This window comes from Heliangelus exortis, chromosome 1 (assembly GCF_036169615.1).
Source record: "Heliangelus exortis chromosome 1, bHelExo1.hap1, whole genome shotgun sequence".
Classification (NCBI taxonomy): domain Eukaryota; kingdom Metazoa; phylum Chordata; class Aves; order Apodiformes; family Trochilidae; genus Heliangelus; species Heliangelus exortis.
Window position 1 is genome coordinate 148,732,708 of NC_092422.1, and position 27,912 is coordinate 148,760,619.

A 27,912-nucleotide genomic window follows, 5' to 3' on the forward strand; every position below is an offset into this window, starting at 1 on the left:
CTTGTTTTAAAAGGGGGCTGCCGGCTTACTCCAGTGTTTACGGTGTAACACGGTGTTACCGCCGTGAGCAAGAATGTATGTTTCAAAAGATCAGTTTTGAGGAAAATCTCCATGTGCTGCAGGACCACACGCAAGAGACAAGGGCAGGGAAGGCTTCCTCATAGCAAAGAAGCAATAAACTATAGTCAGGATTAATTATCAAGTAAATTTGCCCAGCCTTTTTTTTTTTTTTTTTTTTTTGTTTTCTTTGGTTTGGATTTTTTTTTGGTTTTGTGTTTTTTGTTTTTTGTTTTGTTTTTGGTTTTTTTGGTTTGGGGTTTTTTTTCATTTCTTATGCAAAATTATGGGAAAAATAAGCATATGCATTTCCTTTTCATCTTGGGGGTGGGTTTGACTGCTGTGGGGTTTTTTGTTTGGGGTTTTTTTGTTTTTGTTTTTTTTTAAAGGAGGAGTGTATTTGAATAAGGGCTTTATAAATATCTTGTATTGAAAATTTATTCCAATTATGAGTGTACATGTATTTTTCTTTTAACCTACACTCTTGCAGTGAGCGATTAAAGATTTAATGCAATCAGAAAATGTGCCAATTTCTCAGACTTCTTCTATCAGAATTTTACGATCCTTTAGAAGATATTGGTAGGATGTATGTATCTATGTAGCTTTCAGGCTTCCTCATGGACCCACCTTTGCTTGAATTATTACTATGAGAATCAAACAAGAGAGTAATCATTCTGACAAGATTCTGAGCATAAAACTAGGAAGATAAACATCAGACCTCCGATTAGAGAGCAGTTTTCCTTTCTCTAATTATTTTGGGAAACATCTGTATGTTTTCTCCCTCTCTGCAAAAGCACACAGTTGATACTCAGGGTGTAACAGTCCCAAGTGCTGGGTAACATGGAGATGAGATATTAGGAAGGCCAAGCTGGCACCTGCACATCATTAGTGTCTCCAGAGCACCATTTGCATGATTTCTGTTAAAGATGCTTGCTGCACTTTAGGCACAATCTGCCAGAGACAGCACTTAGGTATGTGAGGAAAGAAAAAGGAAGAAGTTGCAGCATATAGCAATTAACCAATATTAGGGGATTTGTGATGTTGTTCCCCCTTTTTTAATACTTTTTAATTTTTTTTTTTCTCCCTCATTAAGTTTGTAGGTATCAATGGCCTTATTTTGAAAACAGGTTGCAATGGCAGTAGAGCACCACAGTGTTATCAAGTTATTAATGGAATGGCTGTGAAATAGTGAACTGTGGAACTAGTTTATTTTTTTACTTTGTGTCTTTCAAACAGAATGTACACCTTTTTTTTTTCTTTGTTTTTTTTTGTCGTTTTTTTTTTTTTCCCTAAAGATAGATTTCACCTCTATTTGTATGTAAATGAAAACCTTTTCTGAGTTTGTGGTGAGTCAGAAGCCTAAATGATACAGGGAAAAAGAAAAAAAAAAGAAAAAAGGCAAATTTTGGAACTAAGCTTCTGTACTATAGTATAGCTAAGATTTTGCCTTGTCTTGCAAGGCAGCATGATATGAGAATTTTCACTTACAGCCTGGAGAGTGAAGGAAATCTTACAACAGAACATAAAAGATCTATTATGTCTTTAAAATCAGATTTTAAAAGCATATCCTCATTCATTGTTTTTACTTCATTTGTTCTAGAGCACATTTAATACTAACTAGAAAAAAAAATAATAAAAAACTGCCTTATTTCTGACAACTACCATCTCGTGAACAGTGTCAAACTTTATCCAGTTCTTTTCAGTAATTTTACTGGATAGGGTTGATAAAACAACTGGGAACACAGGCTACATATTAACTAGTTATCAGTCACAATTAATCCTTTTGTCATTCACTTTTATGAGCTGATTCCATAGTCTGGTATCAGTGAGGGCTCCTCGCAGAGCTTGGGTGTATGCTAGAAGCAGAAAGTGGTATTTCTTTCAATAAAGTATGTTTTGTTCACCCAATGACCTCACTTATTTACAATTGTAATAATTCTGAGGTTTTGGACATTGTAACCTTTGCTAACCTAAGGTGGTGCTTAGCTACATATTTATTTCAGTTAATGCCAGTGTGGAAAAGAAAAATGATGGAGTTTACTGAAGTTTTAGGTATAGTCCCACATGCAGTTTATTTAAAAATTATCGTAATTTCTTTCAAATTACAGTTATAGGTGCAATCTCTGTGCTCTTCCAGCCAGAGCACCCCCCTTACTCTGCAAGTGGTGATGTACAAAGAGGTGAATGGACTAGACCAGACCAGAATATTTCAGTTGGAACAGGACCTGCAATGATCACCTAGAACAGCTGTTAAGTAGCATCTTTCATTTGCTTATCATATTGCTGGAACCTAAAAAAATAGAGCCAATGAAATAAATCCATGTGGTGCTTGGGCATGGGGAACTGAAAAAGATCAAGGTGGATGGACACTAAAAAGAATAAAAATTTAGGCATGTATATGTGTGTACATACACATGGAATATATACACGTTTATATATATATATGTGTACCTACATCATTATATTGTGAATATTACTTTTATTTACCACGATTTCAATACACACCCTATAAATAGGGTAATATTTCAAACACACCCTATAAAGCATCTCACTGAGTTCCCCAGATGCAATACTCAAATAACTAAATTTTCATTTCAGAACTATTTGGCTGGCAACATTTACAGAAGATTAGACATGTAAAACTACTTTATGAAGGACATAATGAAAAGATGCTGTAAAAACAAAGTAACATCATAGGAATCTGAATGTTTTATTTGTGAATGGATAGGAAAGGTGAGTTTTCTGAAATACTGAAAGACGAAGAGTTTGAAAGAATTGACACAATTGGCCAATCACAAGCAATGTTCCCCAGGAAACAATTTTGGGCCCAGCCTCGTTTAATATCTTTATCAATGACCTGGATGAGGGGATGGAGTGATATTTTAGTACGTTTGTAGATTACGCCAGATTGGGAAGGAGTGTTGGCCTGCTTGAGTGCAGGAAAGCTCTGGCAGAGGAATCTGGACAGAGTGGATCAATGGGCCAAAATCTGTTCTATGAGATTCAACAAGGCCAAGTGCTCAGTTCTCAAGAATCCTATGCAATACTACAGGCTCGGGGTAGAGTGGCTGAGCTGCAAAAAATATCTGGGCATGCTGTTGAAAACTAACTGAATATGAGCCAGCAGTGTGCCCAGGTAGCCAAGAAGGCCCAAAGCATCCCAGCTTGTATCAGGAAAAAGTGTGGCCAGCAGGAGTAGGGAATAAATTCTCCACATGTACTTGGCATTGGTGATGCCACACTTTTAATACAGTGTTCGGTTTTGGGCCCCTCACTAGAAGGACATTTGAGGTGCTGGACTGCGTCCAGAGAAGGGCAATTAAACTGGTGAAGGGTGTGGAGAACAACACTTATGAAGATTTGCTGATGGAATTGGGATTGTTTCTGCTGGAGACTCAGGGTACACCTTATTGCTATGTACCTTAAAGGAGGTTGTAGCAAGGTCATTTTTTTTCTATCAGTAATGATAGGACTTAGAGGAAATGGCCTGAAGTTGCACCAGGGGAGTTTTAGACTATATAAACAAAAGTTTGGTGTTTTTTGGTTTTGTTTTTTACTCAGAGGAATTAATCATTTAGTACAGGCTGTCCAGGGAAGTGGTGGAGTCACCATCCCTGGAGACATAAAAAAATGTGTAGCCTTGGTACCTCAGGACATGGTTTAGTTAGGATGGTGATGTTTGGTTGACAGTTGGACTTCATGATTTTAGAAGTCTTTTCTAATTTTGATAAGTCTATGATTTAATGAGTCTATGATTCAATCAGTCTTGAACTGTAATTTCCCACCTACAACATTATAGTGAATCTAAATGAGAACTAAATGTTAGAGAATTTTGATCTTCTGATCTCCACATGCATTTTCCTCCACTAACAGCACCTCTGTTTTATCATTAAACATAAAACACGTCCTTAATTCTCCAAACCATTTAAGCACAATTCCTAGAGGGCTCTCATCTTGGCAGCTGCTTGTTTTGCCCCAACTATTTTGGTCCCAAAGCCACAAATTTTTCCTGTGCTGGTGGCCTCCATTTATTTGAAAAATGGGAAAGGGGTACTTCCCAGGAATATTCAGCAGGTTCCCTTTGGTTTTTTGTTTTGTTTTTTTTTCTTTTGTCTTCTACTTCTGCATTTCTCTCAAGTCACACACACACAAAAAAAAACCCAAAAATAATAGAGATAATATAACTTACGATGACATTGATTCATTTAATTTCCTGTGTTTATCCCTTCATTAGGTTTATTATTTAACCACTTCTGGTTTATTCATGTCATAGGTAAGGCTCTCAGAAATCCAGTAGTGTTAAAATTTTTACACTAATCACTGCAGATGCAGTAATCGAGTATACCTATTCTTTCTCAAACTCCATAAAGCTTATCTTCAAATACTGATGTTATGCCCTTCACATTCCTTACGTGTGAAAACTTGCATTTCATAAAAACTCTTGTAAACGAATTTTACATAAAGCATCCTCTGGGAACATACACAGTAAAGAATTATCTATTTCCTGCTCATGAACACCTACATACACAAGGAGAAAAAGCCCAAGACATACCAAGCAGCTTCAGCTAACTAAAGCAAGTGAACAAAATCATCAGTTAATTGCAAAACTATCTTGAGCAGTGCAAATACAAGAGCAGCAGAGGATTAAAGAACTGAGCTGTAGGAGCACTTACTCTCAAAAAGGTTGTACTTCCTTAGAACCAAAGTATTTAGATTGTAACTATTTGACTTAAACAATAAGCATCAACCAAGACCGTGTCCCAGCTCTGTTGTGATACTGTGGTGGCTCTTAAAAGAGCCTTTAGGGAAAAGGGACGTGGGAAACTGCTGCAGGGATCTCAAGCGCGCTCGCCGCGGATGCGTCGGGCCAGCTGGATGTCCTTGGGCATGATGGTGACGCGCTTGGCGTGGATGGCGCAGAGGTTGGTGTCCTCGAAGAGCCCCACCAGGTAGGCCTCGCTCGCCTCCTGCAGCGCCATCACGGCGGAGCTCTGGAAGCGCAGGTCCGTCTTGAAATCCTGCGCGATCTCCCGCACCAGCCGCTGGAAGGGCAGCTTACGGATCAGCAGCTCCGTCGACTTCTGGTAGCGCCGGATCTCGCGCAGCGCCACCGTGCCGGGACGGTACCGGTGCGGCTTCTTCACGCCGCCCGTGGCCGGCGCGCTCTTGCGGGCCGCCTTGGTGGCCAACTGCTTGCGGGGCGCCTTCCCGCCTGTCGACTTACGCGCGGTCTGCTTCGTACGGGCCATCGCTCTCAAGCACCGTCCCGAGCTCTCTAGTCCAGCACTGGGAAACGAGTAACGAGGCTGCTGCCTTAGTGGCCTTTTATAGAGTGTTCCCGTCGCTGATTGGCTGGACAAAATGCGCAGTCGTTATTGGGTACTTTCAAATTCGGAAATCCCGCCTCGAAAGCGCGCGCTTTCCCAACCGCCTAACGGTCCCCCCCACCCTCCCCCCCCCCGCCTCCTCTCAGTCTGGCGCTCGCCGCTCCTTTTCGCTTTTATCTAATTCTTATATTTTAATAGTCTAGTCTATGAAATTAAAACCTTTAGCGAGGTACGTTCAACAGGGAAATCGGCGGTTGCACATTATGCCTCCCTGAACCCGCTGAAGTTACATCGCTTTGTTCTGATTCACTGAAACTTAGTAGCTTTGTGAAATTAAGCGTTGTCCAGGTTTTCCTCCAAGCGAAAACTTTTAAAAGTTTTTCTGGGCTTAGTGGGGTTTTTGTTTGTTTGCTTCGTTTTCTTTTTCGTGGAGACGAGGTTGGTGGTTTTAGGGTTTTTTGTTTTGCATACAGTAATTTTATCTGGATGCAGTAGTAAGCACTACCATAGCTGGGGTGGTTAAAGACTTTTGTACCGAGACTAATTACATGTGAAAATGCTCTAATTCAAGGGATAGTCGCTGCGACTTTAGGTTTTTTTATATATAAAAAAAATTAATAGTATTCCCAGGCTGTTGCTTGCTTATATATACATGGTGTAGTGCGTGAGCTTTCTGTCCTTTTCCCGCTGCATATTTTTGACACGTTTTCTCGGCTTTACAGCCCGAATACAGAAGTGCTTTCGGGATGAAGGGAGGACTGGTGCTTATTCCACTTACAAAGAAGCGCTCAAGGTCCAGCAGCATTAAGGTGAAAGAAAAAAACCTTCTTAAGCTTTAAAGCGCAAGACGCACAAATAGTGAGCGACTCCCTAATAAAGTTTCAGAGGACAGGCTTGACATCATTCAGGAAATTTCAAATTTCATAAGGGCTTAAGGACACCCGTTCTCCCACTCCGTGTCCGTACATTTCCATCTGTTTTTATGCAGGGATTAGCTTAAGCAGCAATACGCATCTACTGCTACCGTTTTCTCAGTAAAAAAAACCTAGACTACAACAGCCAATGCCTGCAGCGCAATGCGTATCCGCCTTCGAACCAGGGCGGTTCGACAGAGGAAATACTAACTTTACTGTTATCAGCTATTAAGCTCGACTTTTTAAAATAGTTTTAAAGCACTATCTACATCACGGAACTGATACTGAATTTAACGTTTCTTAACAGCCTTAAAAAAACAGGGTGGCTTTTAATTCTCCCCTAACCAGTTAACCACCCCCCACCAGAACCGTATTCTTAATGCTAACATATAAATGTAACACTAAATTATTAAAACACTCACTGTTATCAGCTATCAATGCCACAGCTCTTTTACAGAAATAAGTGGGCGGCTCTTAAAAGAGCCTTTGGTTTCTCGAGGACGGTAACGGGAGCGGAAAGCCTTTAGCCGCCGAAGCCGTAGAGAGTGCGTCCCTGCCGCTTCAGGGCGTAAACCACGTCCATGGCTGTCACCGTCTTCCTCTTGGCGTGCTCGGTGTAGGTCACGGCGTCGCGGATCACGTTCTCCAAGAACACCTTCAGCACACCGCGCGTCTCTTCATAGATGAGCCCCGAGATGCGCTTGACACCGCCACGCCGAGCAAGGCGACGGATGGCCGGCTTGGTGATGCCCTGAATGTTGTCGCGCAGCACCTTGCGATGACGCTTGGCGCCTCCCTTGCCGAGCCCCTTCCCGCCCTTGCCTCTACCAGACATTATCGCCCCTGTATCTCAACACAGCGGTATGGTGAGGCCGGTGCTGGTCGGCGGTTTTTATGTGTTGGGAGCCGACCTGGTTGGGGACTGCGGCAGCTGGAAGGGGCGGGGTTCCCGCCAGTTTTTTCTGTGTCCGTCACAAGCATGCCTGTACCTGGTAAGCAGCGATAGAGAAAAATCACGCCCCCCCTAACAGGAGGAGAAAACAAAAAAATATAACAGCACCACAAAGCATACTAACGACTACTTTTTCCGAACAACTGTAAACCTCCTCTCTCCGGGATCTGTACAAACCCCCTAGCTACACATACGCTTGTATATTCTGTTTTCTTTCAGTTATTATAGAGTACTTCAAATTCCCTTTATTTCCATGCTGCTTTCATTTATTGTTTTGTTTTGTTTGTATTCAAAATTCTATAATATTTTCTTCATGAATTTTAATGTTTCGAAGTCTTGCTGTCTTCAGAAACTTTTCCACATTATCTTTGCAATGATTTTTTTCTCATATATTAACTCTGTGTTTTGCACTCCATTTTCCACTTCTAGGACAGGTGTGATTGTCCTTTGCAACCTTTAAATAACAGGGTTTGGGTCTACAAACACGTACATAAGTCAGAATGTAAATATTTTTATATTTTTAATTTTATATTACACTGTTACTTATAATGATTTTGGTCATTTGGAATTACTGCTGTGGGAAATTTTTTCCTTATCTACTAGTCTTACGTATAAATAATTGTTGCAGGTTTGCAAAAGAAAAAAAAGTTATTTTACTCTGTTTGCTTCAGAAAACTAATATATTAAGAAACTCGGTAACCACCTTTGGTTTTTCATTCTTCCAGTATAAAGCAACCTTCACTGAACTCTTCAAATAAACTACTATATTTAATTCAGTAGAGGCATTTTCAAGATTTATTTACATTTCAAAAATTTTGCTTCCTGCTGCAGAGGTATAGAAGAATGCTTAGGTGTAGTAGGGAGTCTCCTTAGATTTAGTGTAATCCTAAAGCATAACTCCTTTCTCTTCATGGGAAGATTTAACAGGTGAGCTGGGTATGATACCAGGGCTGAAAAATGTATTATGTTTGCAACAGTCCTTCTTTATGCAGAACTAACAAGCCACAAAACAATAAACAAACTTGAGCCTTTTCTTTTTTTACTAGCCTGAAGAATTATTCCAAAATAGTTTTGTGCCTTTCTGGTTGTTTCAGTTTTAGTTGTTGGTGGTTTTATTCTTTTGGTTTGGCTTTTAATTATGAGTTTATTTTCTTGACTTACTGTTGATTCACTAGCAGCAGAACACCACTTTTCAGTACTCCTCCCTTTCTGTTCCTAACCCTTGTACATAATAATGACAGTGTTCAAGCAAGAGCACTTAAGATTATGTACATTTAGCACATGCATAGGGTAAGGAATGATTCACAACAAAATGGAATCTAGATAGATTTAATTCTACAAGATAGAGGCAAATGAGCAAGCCTCTAGTGTGAACACCTGTTGTCTATCCTCATTATTTTTACACTCAGCTTTTGGTTTCCATTTGCAGGTTTTCAGCTTCCTTGTCTATACTCTGGTTTTGCACCTTTCTAGGTAATAAATGTGATGTTTTTTCATGTGTTTAAAGTGTAGCACAATAATGTAGGGCTCTGTTGGGGTACTGTGTCTAGGTCAATAACCTCAGGTGAATAATTAGAATACATAGTTATTCATGTAATCCTGATTTTAAAAAATCATTTATGAAATCATAATAGAGTTTCTGGCTTCCATTTTTAGATCAATATTACACGCAAAAAAAAATCAGACTTTTTATTATAAGAATTTTTATGAATTCGTATTTTTTTACACTACAAGTTGTTAATTTTGTATGACTATTGGACAAGTTTTAGTATCCTTTGTGTTTTCAGTCACTGGCAGCTGGTGCTTCATTCTGCATTCAAAATAATCTCTGCCACTTTCAAAGGAAAATTGAAATTGCAACCTGTCCTGCATGAATGGCACAGGTTGTACAGCCCCCTGCTTCACATCATTATACTCCTGTGATCTGCCATGCAGAAAACTATGTGGATTTCCTTTGCCCTATCTGGGAGAAAGAAAAAAATTGTTCCCTTGCACTGAAAACCTGTGCACTTTTGACACACCAGCACACCCCCATACTGGGGGAGAGCTCTGAGGAAAAGAGCAAATAGACTATGAGCTTGTACTGTAAGAAAGATGCACTTAGCACCAGGGAGACTGGAGAGTTACCATGGTTTTAGATAAAACAGCTTCACCAGTGAATCATCAGGTTGTCTCAAACAACTAACAAAGAATTATGTCTTCTGAGCAAGCCAGATCAGTATGAAGGGTGAGGAGGGGGATGTGTTGTACATGTGGCTCAGCCCACCATAAATTATAAAAGCTGGACAACAAATAAGGCAAAGTTTCATGAGAAAATTGGCTTGAAATAATTTCAACCAACATATTCCTTTCTAGTGACTGGGGAGTCCCAATATTGTGATTATGAGTGTATAGAGACCAGTGTTGAGAACTATGTTTGCACTGTGACTTAACCTTATATTTCAAATGATTTATTGTGCTTGTGGTGCAACTTCAGTACATTGATTTATATCTCTGCTAAATACAAATCCCATGTAATGTCAAATATGCTCAGCAAGAAAAACTGACATTAAACACTAAGCTCTTCTTATGCATAATATTTAAAAGAACATGATTGGAGATTATTCCACTCTAACAGCATGAAGATGTGCTCTGTCTCTCTGGACCTGTCTCTATACATGGGCAAGACTGTAAACTGAACAAGATCTGGCTTCTTTTGCCATGCTTCAGGTTTTTAAATTTATCCCAGTAGTCCTTACTCTCTGTATCCCCGTGCCCACATACCCCACCTTTAGTTCATCATGTAAGCCACACTGCAAAGCTGGGTTTAACTGAGATTAAGCAGATCAAATGATATTAGAAATAAATATTTTTAAGCACAGGGAGCTTCCGACTTGAGACTGAGGCCCAAGTCAACACTTACATGTGTGAAATTTCCATTTGGAGGGAATTTTCTGTCAGTAGGATACTTGCAGAAGTGGTTTATGTTGCTTAAGTAAAAAAGCTGACAATGTTACATAATGTTTAAATGTTTAATATTACAGTTATCAGTTTCCAGTGTGTTGGTTGTATCTATATATTCAGTAGGTATAACAAGAGATTTTAGGTAGCTCTGATCATTAATTTAGTCACATAATTGATACTTTGATAACTCCATGACTGACAATTCCATGACTGGAATGTAGGGATAGTTGGATTCAAGCTCTTTAGGAAGGACAAGCAGGGGAGGAGGGGAGGAGGTGTTGCTCTTTACAGCAGAGACCAACTGGAATCAATGGAGCTCCACCTGGGGAAGGATGACAAACTTATTGAGTCCACCTGACCAGCAGAACCAAGCAGATGTCACCCTTCCAAAGGCCACAGATAGATTCATGTTCACAGCCCCTGCTCCTCATGGGTGATTTCAACCACCCTGACATTTGCTGGAGGGACAACACAGCAAAGCATCAGCAATCCAGGATGTTCCTGGAATGCATATATGACAACTTCCTCCTCCAAATGGTAGAGGAACCAAAAAGAAAAGGTGCTATGCTGGACCTTGTTCTCACCAACAGGGAAGGGCTGGTGAACAGGCTCAGGGACAGCCTTGGCTGCAGTATTCACAGAGCATTTGAATTTAAGATCCTCAGGGCATCTATGTAGATGTATTCCAAACTTACAACCCTGTACTTTAGGTGTGAAGACTTTGATCTCTTCAGGGATCTGATGGCCAGAGCACCATGGGACAAAGCTCTAGAGGGTCTCTACTGACAAGGACATCTGGTCAGTATTTAAGGGCGACATTCTCTGTGTCCAGGAGAAAAGTATACTGACAAAGAGGAAGGCAGGAAAGAATGCTAGGAGACCTTCCTGGATGAACAAGGAGCTCCTGGACACACTGTCACACGAAAAGAAACTCCACAAGGAATGGAAGAAAGGTCAGCTAGGATGGGGTGCATATATGGAAGCAAATGACCTAGTTAGAAAAGCAAAAGCTCAGTTAGAACTAAATCCACCCGGGGAGATCAAGGGCAATAGAAAAAAAATTCTATATGTATATTAACAGCAAAAGAAAGACATGGGAATGTGTGGGCCCCCTCGGAGGGTAAATAGGTGAACTAGTGACAAGTGATATGGAAAAGACTGAGGTTCTCAATGACTTCTGTTATAAATGACCAAGACAATATTCTGTTAATGGTTTAATTAATTAATAAAATTGAAACTGCAATGAGCAAAACAGTGCTGGGTGCATGGGGAGTCTCCACTCCACTCACACGCACGAATCTAAAACTCTAGGATTACCTTTTATTGATTACAATTATATGAATATTGAAAAGGAGGTGGGTTTACATACATATTCATAGGGATTGCATCACGTCATTTTAATATTCATGATAGGTGGAGTCTGGGTGGAGTCTAGGCAGAGTCCTCTTTTGGGAGACATCTGGGGGTCGTCAGGGGGTCTTTGGATGAAGTAAGAAGTCTACCTCAAGTTTGAACTTCTTTACCTTTCTTGATTTTGCTGACTTCATTATGTTGTTACAGGGCGATAACAGACCCTAGCCATAATTTTCCCCTTATCTGTTGGCGGTGACATCTTTATGTTCTCCTTTTGCAGATATTCACATTCTTTTGGTGCCTAGTTGGCCTTGGCAGTGCCTTGTTTTAAGAACAAGACTTACATTCCTAATTATCTTCAAGACAGAAGTTAGCCTCGTTAGGGTTTTGTTTTGTTCACACTGAAACAGTGGAAAATTACATGTCTCAACTGCTTTGTCTAGCCCCATATTCACTTCTTTCTCAGTTTAACTCTGAATTTCACTGGTTAGGAATACAAATTCATTAACATATATTATAACCATTTATTACACTTCTTTACGTCAGTCTTCACTGGCAAGGGCTCCAGACACACTCCTGAAGTCACAGATGACAATGGAAAGGGTTGGAAGGAAGAACTGCCAATTGTAAGTGAAGGTCAGGTTTGTGATCATCTGAAGAATCTGAAAGTGTACAAATCCATGGGACCTGATGGGATAGATCCACGGGTACCGAGGTAACAGGTGGATATAGTTACTAAAATTCTGTCTATTATATTCCAAAAGGCATGGCAGTCTGGAGAAGTCCCCACTGACTGAAAAGGGGGAAACATAATCCTCATTTTCAAAAAGGGAAAGAAGGAAGAGACAGGAAACTATAGGCTGGTCAGTCTCACCTCTGTGCCCAGTAAGATCTTGGACCAGATCCTCCTGGAAGCACTGCTGGAGCAGAAGAATAATGAAGAGGTGACTGGATATAATCAACACCAAGAGAAAATCGTGCCTGACAAACCTTGTGGCCTTCTATGAAAAGGTCACATCAGTAGACAGGGGAAGAGCAACCAACATCATTTATCTGGACCTGAGCAAAGCCTCTGACACTGTCCCACATGACATCCTGGTCTACAAGCTGGTAAAATATGGCATCCAGTGCCATGGTCTAGTAACCACAGTGGTAGTGGATTAAGGGTTTGACTTGATGATCTCAGAAGTCCTTTACAACCTGGCTGATTCTGTGCAAAAAAAATATTAAATATGGGTTTAGTGGTTGGATCACTCACTGGATTAAGAAATGTCTTGATGGCCACACCCGAAGGGTGTCTGTCAACATGTCCATGTCCAAGTGGAGGCCAATGACAAGAGGAGTCCCACAAGGATCAGTGTTGGGACCAGTCCTTTTTAACATCTTTGTCAACAACATGGACAATGTCATTGAATGCACCCTCAGCAAGTTCACAGAATAGCTGGTGTAGCTGATAGGTCTATAGAGAAATATATAGGTCTATATATATAGGTCTATAAAGAAAGGTTGAAGGAACTCCTAGACAAGGTTGGAGGTGCCTGATAGGTGGTAATATACCCAGTTCCTCATGTGAAGCTGGTTTAGGACATGGGAGGGAAGGGGTCGATAACCTGCATCTGGGGTCAGAGACACTTCTTTACCCATGTTGTTGTCCTTTCTGGGCTTCTCCCAGGAAGATATCAAAGCATCAAGCACAGTCAGACTTCTCCAATAGGCAGCCCAGGTGGTTTCCCAGAAACAGTGTGGGCCAGTGGAGTTCAGGGCTCTGTAGGACACCATGCAAACCTGCTCCTCGTGCATTTGGGAAAAGGGCAGCAAACAGCAAATCAGCTATTAAAGAACCACATCTGACACTTCACTGCTTCCCTCTCATCTTTATTCTGCTTTCTAAACTGGAATTTGAAGCAGCACAGTGGTCCTGGTACACTGACCATTGGTTAAACTAGAAAACTGTATCATGAAAACGTTGTAAGCACAATATTTCCTGCACAGATGAGACTGATTAGCTCCTCTCATTGCCTGGGCTCCTGCAGAGCTGAAATGGGCAAGAAAATTTGCTGTTGAACTCTGCCAGCTCTTTAAGAGTTGTAAGTACTTAGCAGCAGCCCAGTCCAAACAGTCTCTGTGGAGCATAATTTTCCAAGCGATTAATTGCTTTGGGCATCCCTGTAGGAATACACTGAATTTTGACTGGGGCCTTGTGTTTCTGGAGGAAGCCAAGACTGGAAAATGGTGATGTTCATTGTGCTGGTGTCTTCAGACACTACTGCTGTGCTATGTCTTTGTTACAGTAATACTTGGTTGGAAACCCAAATACTTCATTTTAACCCCCATCTGTTTCCAGGGTTTTATTTAACCTTGAGCTCTGCACACAGCAGTATATGGATGCCTTTAAGCATTCAGAATTTGACCAAGCTAACACAACCCCCTGGTCCTGTCCAGGTCAGACCAGCCATTTCCAAGCCTATGCTGATGCAAGCAGCTGTTCTGCTTCATGTGAAGAACTTTGCATTTCTCTTTGACAAGCTGCACAAGATTTCTTTTGTCCCATTACTCAAAATTATTTAAGCCCTTTTTAATTGAATGTCTTACTTTTGACTCTCTCTACCCTTCCTAACTTAGTATCATCCACACATGCTAAGGGTACTTGCCTCTTGTCATCCAGGTCGTTATAGGAATCACCAAACAATATCAAGTATTCAGCCCTGGGGCATTCTTTTTTTTACTGGACGCCTGCAGACACTAAGTTGTTAATTACAACCCTTTGACTTTCTGCTACAGACAATTTTCAAACATTTAACAGCCTGCTGATCCTGCCATATTCCCTCAGATTACAAGTGAAAATTCAAAAATATTACTAAATGCTAAGTGTATTGCATTCAGCACTCCTCCCTTGTTCACACAAATACACTCTTATCTGTAGCTATGTGATAATTACCAATACTGAGACATCAGCAATTTTTGTTGTCCTACACTCGTAATCAAGAGTCAACTGAACCCATTTTTTAGTAGCTCCTCAGTCTCACTGATCTTTGGAGATCCTGCTGTATTCACAAGTAGCATTTTCTACCCCATATTAAAATTATTTCCTTTTTGGTAATCTGCTGCAGTGGACAACATTGGCTCTTTTATTTCCTGTAATGTATACTGTATACTTCATATTTTAAGTGTTTGGAAAGAAACTTCATCCCTCTCTTTGGGTCAGGAAACACCTACATTATGTACCTTTCTATTAGGGAATACTTCCTAGACATCTCTGATAAATATTGTTGCTCTCTTCCGTGTATTCTCTTATTAATCACTTCTCATTACCTGAAGTTCAGTACTAAAAATGAGGCATATAACTCTAAGTGAGACTATATCAGTTCCAAATACAGAGGAAGATTTTCTTCACCTGTCTTTGTAGATGATGTTGTCATTGGGTTCCTTTCCTAATAGCTCATTACATACTGTTGTTAATCCATGGTCAGCTTACAACTATAACCTGAAGATCCAGACCTGCTCAGGTGCTATTTAACTGCTATTTAACTGTCCAGTATTTATAAAACTGATATATTTGTTCTCAGGTGAAGCATCTTATACATTTTTCACATTTTCTCAAATTCATCTGGCATTTCTCAATATATAAACTGTCCTCCATTATTCTAGCATTTCTGTGCTTGTTAATATCTATAGCATTTCTACACATGCTTTGTAGATTATAATTCAGATGATAAGTAAAATTATACCATGACAAAGACTGATCCTTGCAGAACCCTTTACGACACAGTATTTTAATTTCCCAGTTGACAATCAGATAAATCATCAACATTTAAATATAACTTTCTACACTGTGTGGAGTTTGCTTTTTTTCTTTTTTCTTTTTTTTATGCTAATTAAGTTTTCCTGACTGTTTGTCTCACTTCTAATATTTTTCTGAAACAAAGTAAAATGAAACATAGAAAATATCTGCAAAGAAAATCAGTTAGCTCTATGCAAATATTGCATCCTTTACTGAGACTCTTTTAAAGTTACTTTTGAAACAAGACAATAAAAACATTTTAATTCCTTCCTTCATGTCTTCCAAATCAATGTCTGTTTTGAGTACTGTAAATTCTTGGGTCTGTTTAAATTGACTGTAAATTTGGTTGAGCTGGTAATTAGTACAACTTAGTACCAATGCAATATCCCTTCCCCACGGTGTGCTGTGTCTGTAGACCTGAACAATGCATAAATTTGTTACCCTAAATGCTTTATCATGTGCTTAATTCTTCCACATATTCTTCAGATATCTTAAGAGTAAGAGTAGATGCATATGCTGGGTGCAGAGCTGAGTGTACTGCATATCATCAGAGTGAAGCTTTCAGCATCTTGTTTCCTTTCATTCAGCATGAATAGTTAGAACTACCTTTGATAGCTTAGGAAATGGCATCTAATAATATGTACAACACCTCTGCCATTAAAGGGGTAGGACATAGATTTCTATACCAATGAACTAGTTTCAATTTGCATCTCTGACTGTAGCCATATTTGCAATCTATCTGACAAAAAGAAATTGTCATTTGTCTCTGTTGTGCACCTTCATGTGATGTAGGTTCAGATACCACATTTAAATTTTTCCCAGGCACTCAGTGAGAGTTAGGAATTTTCACACTTTTGTATGTCTGGCCCTAATGTTTCTTTGTCTTTCTGTATGTACCTGTTTACTCTTTTTCTTCAACTGAAGAATACAAAATTTATAGTTTGCATAACTCAGTAGAACAAAATTCTGCCTGTAACTGGGATGCCTGCTTAATACTACTAATACCAGTAATGATAATTCTCAGTCCTAGAAATGAGTGGAGAGAAGTGAAACTTAGTTATAAGAGGATCTCTGATTCACGGGCTTTCAGAAGCTAGAAATAATATTTTTGTGCCCTAGGCTGTTAGGCTGTTATTTTGCGGACAGACAAAAATATTTTGAGGCTGATTCATTAAAGTGCACAGCCTTTCTTTTTTGATGGTCAGCAAATACTAAACAGCTGTACAGGACAAATGGACAGGACAGTATCCTCTCCCCACCTTTTGATCACCCCAGAATGTTGGCATTTTTTTTAAAGTGGCAGTTTTGCTGAAACTCAAGCCTTAACAAGTCTTACAGTCATGGACAGTATGATCATTGAACTAAATCAGGGTAGTTAAAGCTGAACTTAACAAGCCTTGAAACTAAGGACTGAGATGTAACAATGTTTTTTAAAGCTACCTTTATTTAACTACCAAAATTTTAAAAGTGGCGTGAGTGATATTCAGGATTAATCTTTACACAGGTTCCACAAATTAACATAGAGAACTATTACTTGCAAATTAGTAGTGAGGGATATGATTATTTCCCTCCTGTCAGCACTGGTGAGGCCCATCTGGAATGCTGTGGCCACTTGTAGGTTCCCCAGTGCAACAGAGACATGGAAATTAGTAGAGACAGTTAAGGATCTGAAGCATTTCTCATATGAGGAGAGGCTGAAAGAGCTGAAACTGCTGACTTGGAAGAAGAGAAGGATCAATGGAGCCTTATCCATGTGTTCAGATATCTGATGGGGGGAATAAAGGAGACAGAAGCAGACTTCTCAATACTGTCCAGAACAGGAGGCAATGGAATTCAAGAAATTCTACCTAGACTTAAGAAATAATTCTTTTGGACCAGGGTGCCCAGAGAAGCTGTACTATCTCCCTTCTCTATTTGACTCATCTTTGATGATGGAGCTAGGACCTACTGACTTTAGAAGGCAAGATACTTTTTTTAGGAGGTATGATTGCCCTAACACTGAAATATCTGTCCGTATGTTTTTATTTCCCTTGTTGAAGTATTATATAAAAGGATACAGGCTTCTTTACTACTGACAGCCCTTTGACATCTTAATTCTTCCCTACTATATATACTTTGCAATTGCTCCATCAGTACTGTCAATATAGATGCAGCATGCCAGACTTGACTGCCTTTTCATCTTGGTATGGTGTTTCTATTATAATTATTAAGAGTCGTTACCTGAATGACTGCAAAAAATATTGTTTATTAAGAAGATAGTATACTTTGGTTAAAAGTCCATACATTTTCTGGGTCTGCACCACGCGAACAAATAGTAATTATAATAAAAGGAACGTAGAATTTCAGCTAAGCTGGTAAAGAAGTTTATGTGTAAAGAAGTTATGTGGTAAAGAAGTTTATGTGGATTGTTCTCTACCTGCAGTCTGAATGTCTACTCTGCCTCAATTCGTTTGGTGTCTAATCTGTTTCTCCTCCCCCTGAAACTTGTCTTGATAAGAAAATAAACTAGTGTTTTCTCTCCTATATAGTTTTAGGAGTGACTTATGTTATAAGTGAATGGTTTTCATGTTGAGGATCTTTGCACTAGAAAGTATTCTGGTATTTCATGGGATCTTTTGTAATCTGCAGGAGCACCTATGCTGCTAGGCAAGGCATGTTGTATGACCATGCATGGAAATCAGGTTCTGTTTTGGAGAAAGGTGTGCATTTTAACAAGGCATAATACATTTTGAAGTTTGAGGTCCTCAGCAGGAGACAAATGGTGCCTGCATTTGGACAGGGTGCTTAGAAAGGAAAAAGGAAAAACACTTTATTGTGTGATGGAAATTTATTATAAAAGGAGTCATATTTAAATATTTCCCTCTTTGTAAAATGCAAAAAACTTTCATTAACAGCTCACTCTCAAGATTTTTTTCAAGCAGTGTTGCTTAGCAGTAAGAAAATTCCTTTGTCAGGTTGAAAAAATATTCCCTTCTCTACCACTGAATTGCTAAGTTATGTGGTGGGATGCTTGCTTCACTTTATCTCTTATCTGTAAAACACCCAGAGCAATATCAAGACAATTTGTAATGTAGATAGCAAATGGTCTCGCTAAAAACTGAGAATGTTTTGTTCCAGTGTTGCATTTAACAGCTATTTCTGGCAATGCAAAATTAGAATTTTTTCAGAGTTCTGATGAGTTTATTTTATCCAATTAACTAGAAAATGTCATTGCTGGGGTCAGGGTGGTAAACAATCCTAGAAAAGCCTTTCTTTTCACAGGACCTCATATCTCGAAAGGCCCCCTCTTAAAATAAAAATTGTGATGGTAAAATCAGACAACTTCTCACTGCTCAAAAGTAAGCCAGGAATAACACTTTGTGTACAGCAAGGTCAGTATGATGGCCGAGGAGCAGGTACAATGAAGGATGCTGACATATAATGCCAGAGGTTAGCTGCAAATAGTGTTTCTATTAGGTAAAGTTAAAGAACTTCAGAAGTACAACTCAAAACAGTAAGCACTTGAAGCAGGAATTCTTTAAAATACCTGCAGGTTTACAGGACCCCACACAGAACTAAAAGTTGGGCAAGTCGTCAGATCGGTACCATCTTCACCTACTTTCCTTACAAAACTAGAGACAACCTTGTCCCTTTAAAACTTGTCACAGAGTAGGGAGAGAAATCCCAATCTGCTGTGGATGGAATTCAAGTGACTGCCCACTACTTAGGGAGGAAGATCTGAGAGCTCTTCTCCCATCTTTTCTCCCTTCTGTCTTCACCTCTAACCCGAAGCCTTTTTATGAGGCAGGGGAAGGAAATATCTCCTATCCTGATGGACTGAGAACAGGTTTATTAAGAGCGAGTTTGAAGAGAAACTTGCCCAAATGTATGGATGGAGGGGATGGAGCCGGTGAAGAGGACCCAACCCTGGGGCTACAGCTGCACCTTACACCACCCTTTACTGTCCTCTGCCAGTTGCTCCCAGCTTCATGACCAGTTTCCAGTGTAATAAACCAGAGTTGTAGAGATCTAACACTAATTCATCAAAGCTGCAGAGACTAAGGCATCATCCTAAGTACATCTGAAGAGATGATAACCCTTCTCAGCTCTGTCTTTTGTATCATTTTCAGTCTCATTCTGCTCTATGGCCTTCTCCATGCACCTATCCTGGAAAATAAGTATATGCATATTCCTACTATTTGTTTGGGTTAGCAACCTGAACTTTCAAACTCTATGGCTACTGTGAATTTCATCTAGATGTTTTATGCAGGAATGCTGCCAGCAGACCTCATAGACCACTTCAGTATGCTTTCCAGTCTGTTTTTTACTATGGGATACTGAAAAGCCTAATTTGTCAGTTTTTCTGCTGTTCCCTTCCTCTCCTTCATAGTATTTATTACCTGGCCTGCACACAGACACAACAAAATAGAGAAGTAAAAGAGAAAATGGAAAAGGACAGTTTCTACTTTTATTGTTCTGATGTATTTAATTTATTTTTGTCATTTAAATCTACTTCAATTTAAACTGCTTTCTATTATACCTAATACTTAAATATTAATGGATACTTAAAATTTGTATACTTAATACAAACTTCATTGTCTTTAATAGTTCATGTATGAAAATAAACCAGAGCCTTTTGCAACATACTACTTGTCTTCTACAATCTCAAGTTCATCCACACTAGAAGAGATATTCCTCTTCTGAAAAAGCAATGCTTTTTGCTTGCCAATTTTTTACAAAGCAAATGGGGCAAAATATTAGGTTTAGGCTTAAGTTGTTCTTTTCAACCAAGATTTTTTTTTTCTAATTAGAAACCAATCAAGGCTTTTTTCTTCTTCTGATTTAATAAAAATTATCCTGAACGATACATAGCAACCCATATAAAATTGATTAATTTCTGTTTTCCCTTAGTGAGGCTTACTAATTAAGTGGGATCATAATGATTAAAGCTGATTCTGATATATGAGGATTGTCTATAAATTATTTCAATATTCTGAAGATGGGAATGAAAGCCTAAATTGGCAACTGTTCTTCTTTTCATTTAAAGAAAAGAAAGGCAGCTTTTATGAAATCTATGAAATAAATAAATAAATAACACAAACAAAAAAAGCCCAGCTGCCAAACGAAAAGCAACCACCCAACAATCTGTGTCCAAATATTAAATAGCAACATTGAAGATGGGACATGCTGTTCATGCAGCCAGATTTCCATACTCTTTAATTTTATAGGGACAACCGAGACTTCAGCTGACTCCATTAATGTTTAAGTAGCATAGATACATGTTAGTGTATCTATACCTGTTGAACATTTTTCCTCTATGTTTTCCTCTACGAGTGTTAAATAATATCCTCTTACACTACTGGAAATCAGGAAGCATTAAATTAGCCGTTTATTTGGAATTTGTATGCATTCATTAGGCATTGATAGCTGCATTTCATAAAAACTAGTTGCAAAAAACATCAAAATCTTGCTATTCACTTACAGAACATCACAAAAAATGCAGAGCCCTGGAAAGTTCCTGACACTTTTCAAGAGTGTATATAGTTCTCTTCCGGCCTCTTAGTTTCACAAAACACAAAATTGTGTGGAAATACTGTATCCTTAATAGTTAAAGATATGGTTAAGCGAGCCGAATATTTATCCATATTCAAAGCTCAGCCATGAAATTGTGTTACTTCCATCTCTTTGAAATCGATTTACGACAAAAATACTGAATCTGCTCCCTCAATTTCTATCCCAATTTGGAGAAAACCCCCTAAAGATTAAGTCTGCATTACGAGGGAGACTTTTTATCTATGGGATTTATTTTAATTTAGAAGGAAAAACAAAAGTTTGCCGTTCCCGGGGTCTCTCTGGCTTCACATCTCGCGGTTAAACACATCTTTTCTCTTTCATCTGGGCTCCCAGCGACAAGAAACTCCCCCGAATGAAAGTCCACTCTCTTCTCTTCACTTCCTGAAGAAACTGGGGTGATTTCGCGGCACGAATCTTAAAAAAAATATGAATTTATAACTCGGAAGAAACACAGACTCGGAGGACGAAAAGCTCTTCCTGGACAACAGTTAGGCGGGCTCTGCAAAGCACCAATCACAGATCACCGCTTCGCTATAAATTCAGGCATCGGGGTTACTGTAGCCCAATTACTTTCTTTTGATTAGGAAGAAGTCTCTGCAGCGATGTCCGAGACCGCTCCCGCCGCCGCTCCCGCTGTCGCGGCCCCCGCCGCCAAGGGCGCTGCCAAGAAGCCGAAGAAAGCGGCGAGCGGCTCCAAAGCCCGCAAGCCCGCCGGCCCCAGCGTCACCGAGCTGATCACCAAGGCCGTGTCCGCCTCCAAGGAGCGCAAGGGGCTCTCACTCGCCGCTCTCAAGAAGGCGCTGGCCGCCGGAGGCTACGATGTGGAGAAGAACAACAGCCGCATCAAGCTGGGGCTCAAGAGCCTCGTCAGCAAGGGCACCCTGGTCCAGACCAAGGGCACCGGCGCCTCCGGGTCTTTCCGTCTCAGCAAGAAACCCGGAGAAGTGAAGGAGAAGGCTCCCAAGAAGCGTGCAGCCGCGGCCAAGCCGAAGAAGCCGGCAGCCAAGAAACCCGCCAGTGCTGCAAAGAAGCCCAAGAAAGCTGCAGCGGTGAAGAAGAGTCCCAAGAAAGCCAAGAAGCCGGCGGCCGCGGCGGCCAAGAAAGCAACCAAGAGCCCCAAGAAGGTGACTAAGGCGGCCAAGCCGAAAAAGGCAGCGGTAGCCGCGAAGAGTCCGGCCAAGGCAAAGGCGGTGAAGCCTAAAGCAGCCAAGCCCAAGGCAGCGAAGCCAAAAGCAGCTAAGGCGAAAAAGGCAGCTCCCAAGAAGTGAAGAGTTGAAAGTGGATATACTTAAACCCAACGGCTCTTTTAAGAGCCACCCACTATTGTCCGAAAAAGGGCTGATACACTCCGTCACCGAGCTCTGTGTCTGCAGGGGAGCTAACTACACGCCACTATCTCTGTGGGACGTTTTGTCTGTGAAGTGGATGGGACGATAAACTTCCGACCGTGGTTACGCTACGGCTCGGAGAAATAAAAGTTTACATTCCCTCGGAAAACGCTTTCTAAAGGCTGTTTTTTATGCACCGCAAGAGGGTGAATCTGTTAAAGGGCCTGCGTAGGGGGGCAGAGGTTTCTATCAGTGCATGAACCATCGCGGTTCCTAACAGCCTGGGTGCGAGTGCCACACCTCTTAGTGACCGTAGCTGGGAAGTGTCAGCACGGGTCCTCGGCTTCCTTGGCAACAATCTTTCCGGCTGGCAACGCTGTCAAGGGGCAGGTCTTGCTTTCTGCCTGGCTTGACCGCCCTGTTTTTTCCGGAGATTGCTGAGGCTGGAGTCGGGTTAGAGCTACCAGTGGTCCTCTCCCGCACTCTGCCGGCTTCGTGGCGTCGCAACCGGAGCTCTGCTGGGCTCCGAGTCCCCGCCGGCGGGGCGCTTTGCAGCCAGGGCTTCTGCACCCAGTGGGAGCGCAAAAGCAGCGCGGCGCGGAACCTCCCGCATCACCGGTTGCTTATCCCGTGTCGGTCTGTGATTGGCTGAGGGGAGAACCCGCAGCCGCTCATTGGGCAATTGGGAATTTTTGAAAAGCCCGCGCTGCAGGGGACTCAGAACTGGTCCGTGACCATGGATACCCCGAGAGCTCGCCCTTCCAAAGTGTCTACCCCACCACGGACATGTCCTCAATTTTCTAGCCTTCCACAGTACAAGGCTGCTTCCTGCATTGGTATACAAAAGCTTGCTTTTTTAAAAAAAAAAAGGAAAAGCAGCTGTCAGTCTTTTTATTTCTCCCCCTTTGGAATTTTTTGGTGGTGGGTGCGTTGATGTAATGATTGGAAGCCATTTATGTTTTCTTCTTTATGACAGCACTTACAATAGAATGTACTGCATCACCTATACTCGTTGAAAAGAACTTACAGGTAGTGGGAAATTACCGCATTTACTGGACAACAGTATTTGTATTATCATTTTAAAAAATAAATTTGATTAAGCTTTTAACAGCAAACATTAGCTCGAATCTATACTACAATCCCGGTATTTCAGTTCATAACGAAGCAGATAACCAATTTAAAGGTGTGTTTTGAGATCGATTTCCCCTTTTCATGTTTGCAAACCTGCACAAAATGCTAGTGTTAAAGCTCTTTCAAGGATTAAGTAGGGGGCTCTTAAAAGAGCCTTTGGGTTAAAAACTGACGATCCAGGACGCTCTACTTAGAACTGGTGTATTTGGTGACAGCCTTGGTGCCCTCGGAGACTGCGTGCTTGGCCAGCTCGCCAGGCAGCAGCAGCCGCACTGCCGTCTGGATCTCCCGCGAGGTGATGGTGGAGCGCTTGTTGTAGTGCGCCAGGCGAGACGCCTCCCCGGCGATGCGCTCGAAGATGTCGTTGACGAACGAGTTCATGATGCCCATGGCCTTCGACGAGATACCCGTGTCGGGGTGCACCTGCTTCAGCACCTTGTACACGTAGATCGAGTAGCTCTCCTTACGGCTCTTCTTGCGCTTCTTGTCTCCTTTCTTCTGTGTCTTAGTGACGGCTTTCTTGGAGCCCTTCTTAGGGGCAGGGGCGGACTTTGCTGGCTCGGGCATTTTCAGGACTTTAAACCTACACGCTCAAAGGAACAACTGAGGTACCTAAAATGGCCGCGGCGCCGGTATTTATAGGGCAGTTATGCAAATAACATCCCTCTAACTCGTGCAATCTGATTGGGCTTTCCCGCACAGGGCTGTGTCTTTGCGTCTGATTGGTCACAATGCGATCCGTCTCCTCATTGGCTGTACAAGCATTGAGTGCTTGCAGCCAATCACCAAGCGCTGATCCCGCCCAGGGAAGGGATAAAAGGGGAAGCGTCGTTGCGTCAGGACGACTTTCTCCTTGCAGGGTAGTGAGGTGAAGCTGTTGTTGTCTTGTTGCCGAAACTATGTCGGGCCGTGGAAAGCAGGGAGGTAAAGTCCGAGCGAAGGCCAAGTCGCGCTCGTCGCGGGCCGGGCTGCAGTTCCCGGTGGGCCGCGTCCACCGCCTCCTGCGGAAAGGTAATTACGCCGAGAGGGTAGGTGCTGGAGCGCCCGTCTACATGGCGGCCGTGCTGGAGTACCTGACAGCCGAGATCCTGGAGCTGGCGGGTAACGCGGCCCGCGACAACAAGAAGACGCGCATCATCCCCCGCCACCTGCAGCTGGCCATCCGCAACGACGAGGAGCTCAACAAGCTGCTGGGCAAGGTGACGATCGCGCAGGGCGGGGTGCTGCCCAACATCCAGGCCGTGCTGCTGCCCAAGAAGACTGAAAGTCATAAGGCTAAAAGCAAATAAGAACCACCAAACCTCAGACTTGACACGTTATAACCCAAAGGCTCTTTTCAGAGCCACCTACAATATCAGAAAAGAGTTGTGTTGCTTTCTTTACAGAAGTGCTTTGGTGTGTTTCCTCAAACTTAGTGTTTTTGTTTTTTTTTTAGGAATACAAATGATGTTCATGGTATGTTTTAAAGCTGGGGTGTTATCTGTGTTTTTTTTCCAATGTCTAAACACTTTTTTAATACTGTTGTAATGGTGTCAGTGTATAACTTGTATTTAACAGTAGCACGTGTTCAACTTCTTGTGACTGCAGGCTATTTGGGATGTGAAATCTATGAGGGGGAGATAGCTAAAAGGCTGGGTCAAAGTTGAAAACTGTGCAATGTTAAAATGCTGCAGGAGTTCAACCCAAATTCATGTAACTATATCAGAGTAAAGATTTCCTTTATAGACCTTTGTTCTATAAAAAATGTAAAGTTTCATTGTCACTTAACACTATTTGGATTTAAAATGAGAAATGCAGTAGGGGGAAAATGGTTTATCTGATGTAGGTCCTCGATAAGTCAGACCTGCAACAACATAGAATGTTTCCATTTAAAAGAAACTCCTTGCAGTTCTATGTTCTTACTTCATGTAGAATCTTCAAACTTACCACTCTTCTAAATTTCTTCACTCTGCATAGCTATTCCTCTTACTGCATCACTTAGCAGTAGGCAATAATATTTGAATGAATTTTCTACAATTCTGACACCCAAGGGGGCAATATTAAAACCTAAATATTATAAATTATGAGAAAGTCTGTCTAGCTTATTCCTCATGCTAGGGTGATCCCAGAATCACTGGGGTCACTGCTGCACCCAATGCCTGCAGCACACTGTGCTGAGGGCACATGTCCTCCCGATGCAGCACCTGTGGCCTCTACATCCCCTGGGAAGACTGAGGGATGCTCTAGGCCTGATGGAAGGAAACTGCTACCTGAAGGAAGATACAACCTTCTGCATGTTTCCTCTCCATGCCCAAGCTGTAGCAAAGAGGCTTTTATGTAGGACTGTCTCATCTCATGTTGGGACATCAGTGAATAATATGTTGAGAGAAACAAAGGAAGAGAGCTGCCTGAAACACCAGACTTTTCTGACATGGGGGCTGTATTTGAGCCTTAGGATTTTGTTTATGAGTGGATGCTGTAATACTTTAATTGTGCTGTTTTACTGATCCCTAATAAGCTGCAGCTACATGTCTCCTGACACATTTCTCTTCTAGAAGAATTGGAATAATATAAAAATAAAGTTTTAATATGTGCAAGTCTTCTATGTTTAGTTTCCAGAACAGATCCCTGAAAATGTGTGTGTCAGAATATTGTAATCATAGAATGATTGGGGTTGGAATGGACCATCAGGATCATTTAGTCCACCCCCACTGCCATGGACAAAGACACCTCCTGCTCAAAGCGCCATCCAAACTGACCTTGAATGTTTCCAGGTATGGGGCATCCATAACATCTCAGGGAAACCTGTGACTGTTTCTAACCATGCTTACTGTAAAGCATTTTTTCTTTATATTCAATCTAATTCTACCCTCTTTTAGTTTAAAAATATTGGCCCCTGTCTTGTCACTACAGGCCTTGGTAAAAAGTCTCTCTCTCTCCACTTCTGTATTGAAAGGCTGCAATGAAGTTTCCCAAAGACTTCTCTACTCTGGGCTGAAAAATCCCAACTCCCTCTGGCTTCATAGGAAGGATGTTCCATCCCTCTTTTTTTTAACTGATCCTCCTCTGAACCTGTTCTAAGAGGTCCATATTGTCATTGTGCTGGGGACCACAGAAATGGATGCAATGCTACAGGTGGGGCCTCAGTAGGGTAGAGGGGAAGCATCACCTCTCTCAACTTGATAATCATGCTGCTTTATATGCAGCTTTTATGATTGGTTTCCTGACCATGCATGTGCATCAGTAGACCAAAGCACTGGAATTTCAGAGAAAGCCCCATGGGGGTGGGGCTATCTGTATCTAAAAGTGGGATTTTTTCATTAACAAACGTCTCCATGTGGAAATCAGAAGTGGTATCACAGGAGAGGGCCCTCTCCTTCTCTGAGTGCATGGGTAAGCCATATTGCTCCACATTCTTGTCATCTCACCAGAAATTCATTAGTTTTTCAGAATTTTATTTGAAGCACCTCTTACTTCACTCACATCTCTGCTCTCATCAGTAACAGAAGTTTCACCTTCTGTGATACTGATTTTATTGGGTTTTTTTACATTAGTGGTTGTATCTGTTCTGTGCTGCCATCACGCCGATAAGGTCTCAAATGTAAATGTCCTACAGGTCAGATGGCTCAAAAGATAAAGAGTGATGGTAAACTTACTAATATTCAAGGCTCACTGGCTTTCAAGCGAATTCCACTAAATGAAGGAATGCAGGAAATCTGGTTTAAATAAATGAGTTTTCTTCCATTTGCATATACAAGAGTAGTAAAGAGGAAATCACTACCATATGGTGCCCTAGTGGAATCGATTGCTTCCAGCATACCTTTACATTCTAAAGAACTCAAACCAAGCTCCCTCAAATATTACAGATCACAGTTATGTTTAGGGATAATTCAGTAAGGTTGGCCTATACATGAAAATCTTAGAACTGCATAGTTGAAAAGATAAAAAGATCACTTTTTGCCATTAGTATTAGTTTAATGAGGAAATAGGGCAATTGTCCAAATTAAAGAACTCTTGAAAAGCTACAGATATTTTTTTCTTCATGGAGATTTGCTTTCTCATTTAACTCCTAGAACGATGTGTCCAAACTCATGAGAAAAATGTAGTTCCTATAAGATAGGGAATGGTTTGTAAATTTTGGTTGAAATAACATCTTCAATTCACAGTAAAATCATCTTCTTTGGGAATCAGACTCAGCAATTTTTTTTTCCCACTTAAATTCTTTTTATCTAAGAAAACCTTCTGGTCCATGAGAGAACTGACCATCACCAGCAGGAACACTAAGGAAAACTGTCTACGGTCACATGTAGCAACCTAGAGACAAGGCAGCCTTCTGGAAACCATGATATTTAATTATATCAAACGTGCTCCAAACTTTGGGGAAAGATAATTAATCTGTAAGCTATTGTTCTCAGCCTCTGCCTCACCCATTTCTGCCATGACACTTCAGAAGACGAATTTCCAAGTTTTGCAGTGGTTATATTGCTAGAGGGGAAAGTTATACTAGGATACTGACCCCACACTTAGGAAGAGTAGTGAAGACAGTATGATTCTGAGACACTAGAACATTTCCTGTAATTCCTTTAGGCTCCCT

At 41.1% G+C, this 27,912-nt stretch overlaps 5 protein-coding genes across 5 annotated transcripts; 2 read left to right on the forward strand and 3 right to left on the reverse strand.

Annotated features, from left to right (window-relative positions):
• Positions 1-4,781: 4,781 nt before the first annotated feature.
• On the reverse strand, positions 4,782-5,506 carry LOC139791082 (histone H3). The gene has a single exon (XM_071732874.1). It carries the CDS (start codon positions 5,304-5,306, stop codon positions 4,896-4,898), a length of 411 nt encoding a protein of 136 aa, XP_071588975.1. The 5' UTR covers positions 5,307-5,506; the 3' UTR covers positions 4,782-4,895.
• A 1,195-nt stretch (positions 5,507-6,701) lies between these two features.
• On the reverse strand, positions 6,702-7,173 carry LOC139791083 (histone H4). The gene has a single exon (XM_071732876.1). It carries the CDS (start codon positions 7,131-7,133, stop codon positions 6,822-6,824), a length of 312 nt encoding a protein of 103 aa, XP_071588977.1. The 5' UTR covers positions 7,134-7,173; the 3' UTR covers positions 6,702-6,821.
• A 14,260-nt stretch (positions 7,174-21,433) lies between these two features.
• On the forward strand, positions 21,434-22,377 carry LOC139791084 (histone H1.10). The gene has a single exon (XM_071732877.1). It carries the CDS (start codon positions 21,483-21,485, stop codon positions 22,146-22,148), a length of 666 nt encoding a protein of 221 aa, XP_071588978.1. The 5' UTR covers positions 21,434-21,482; the 3' UTR covers positions 22,149-22,377.
• Positions 22,378-23,522: 1,145 nt separating this feature from the next.
• Positions 23,523-24,069, reverse strand: LOC139791092 (histone H2B 1/2/3/4/6). The gene has a single exon (XM_071732898.1). It carries the CDS (start codon positions 23,904-23,906, stop codon positions 23,526-23,528), a length of 381 nt encoding a protein of 126 aa, XP_071588999.1. The 5' UTR covers positions 23,907-24,069; the 3' UTR covers positions 23,523-23,525.
• Positions 24,070-24,194: 125 nt separating this feature from the next.
• LOC139791090 (histone H2A.J) lies at positions 24,195-25,915 on the forward strand. Its single transcript, XM_071732895.1, has one exon. The coding sequence runs from the start codon at positions 24,239-24,241 to the stop codon at positions 24,626-24,628; it is 390 nt and encodes a 129-aa protein (XP_071588996.1). The 5' UTR covers positions 24,195-24,238; the 3' UTR covers positions 24,629-25,915.
• The last annotated feature ends 1,997 nt before the right edge of the window (positions 25,916-27,912 follow it).

Coding starts and splice junctions, on each gene's coding strand:
- LOC139791090 (XM_071732895.1), top strand. CDS start 24,239: ATGTCGGGCCGTGGAAAGCAGGGAGGTAAAGTCCGAGCGAAGGCCAAG.
- LOC139791083 (XM_071732876.1), bottom strand. CDS start 7,133: ATGTCTGGTAGAGGCAAGGGCGGGAAGGGGCTCGGCAAGGGAGGCGCC.
- LOC139791092 (XM_071732898.1), bottom strand. CDS start 23,906: ATGCCCGAGCCAGCAAAGTCCGCCCCTGCCCCTAAGAAGGGCTCCAAG.
- LOC139791084 (XM_071732877.1), top strand. CDS start 21,483: ATGTCCGAGACCGCTCCCGCCGCCGCTCCCGCTGTCGCGGCCCCCGCC.
- LOC139791082 (XM_071732874.1), bottom strand. CDS start 5,306: ATGGCCCGTACGAAGCAGACCGCGCGTAAGTCGACAGGCGGGAAGGCG.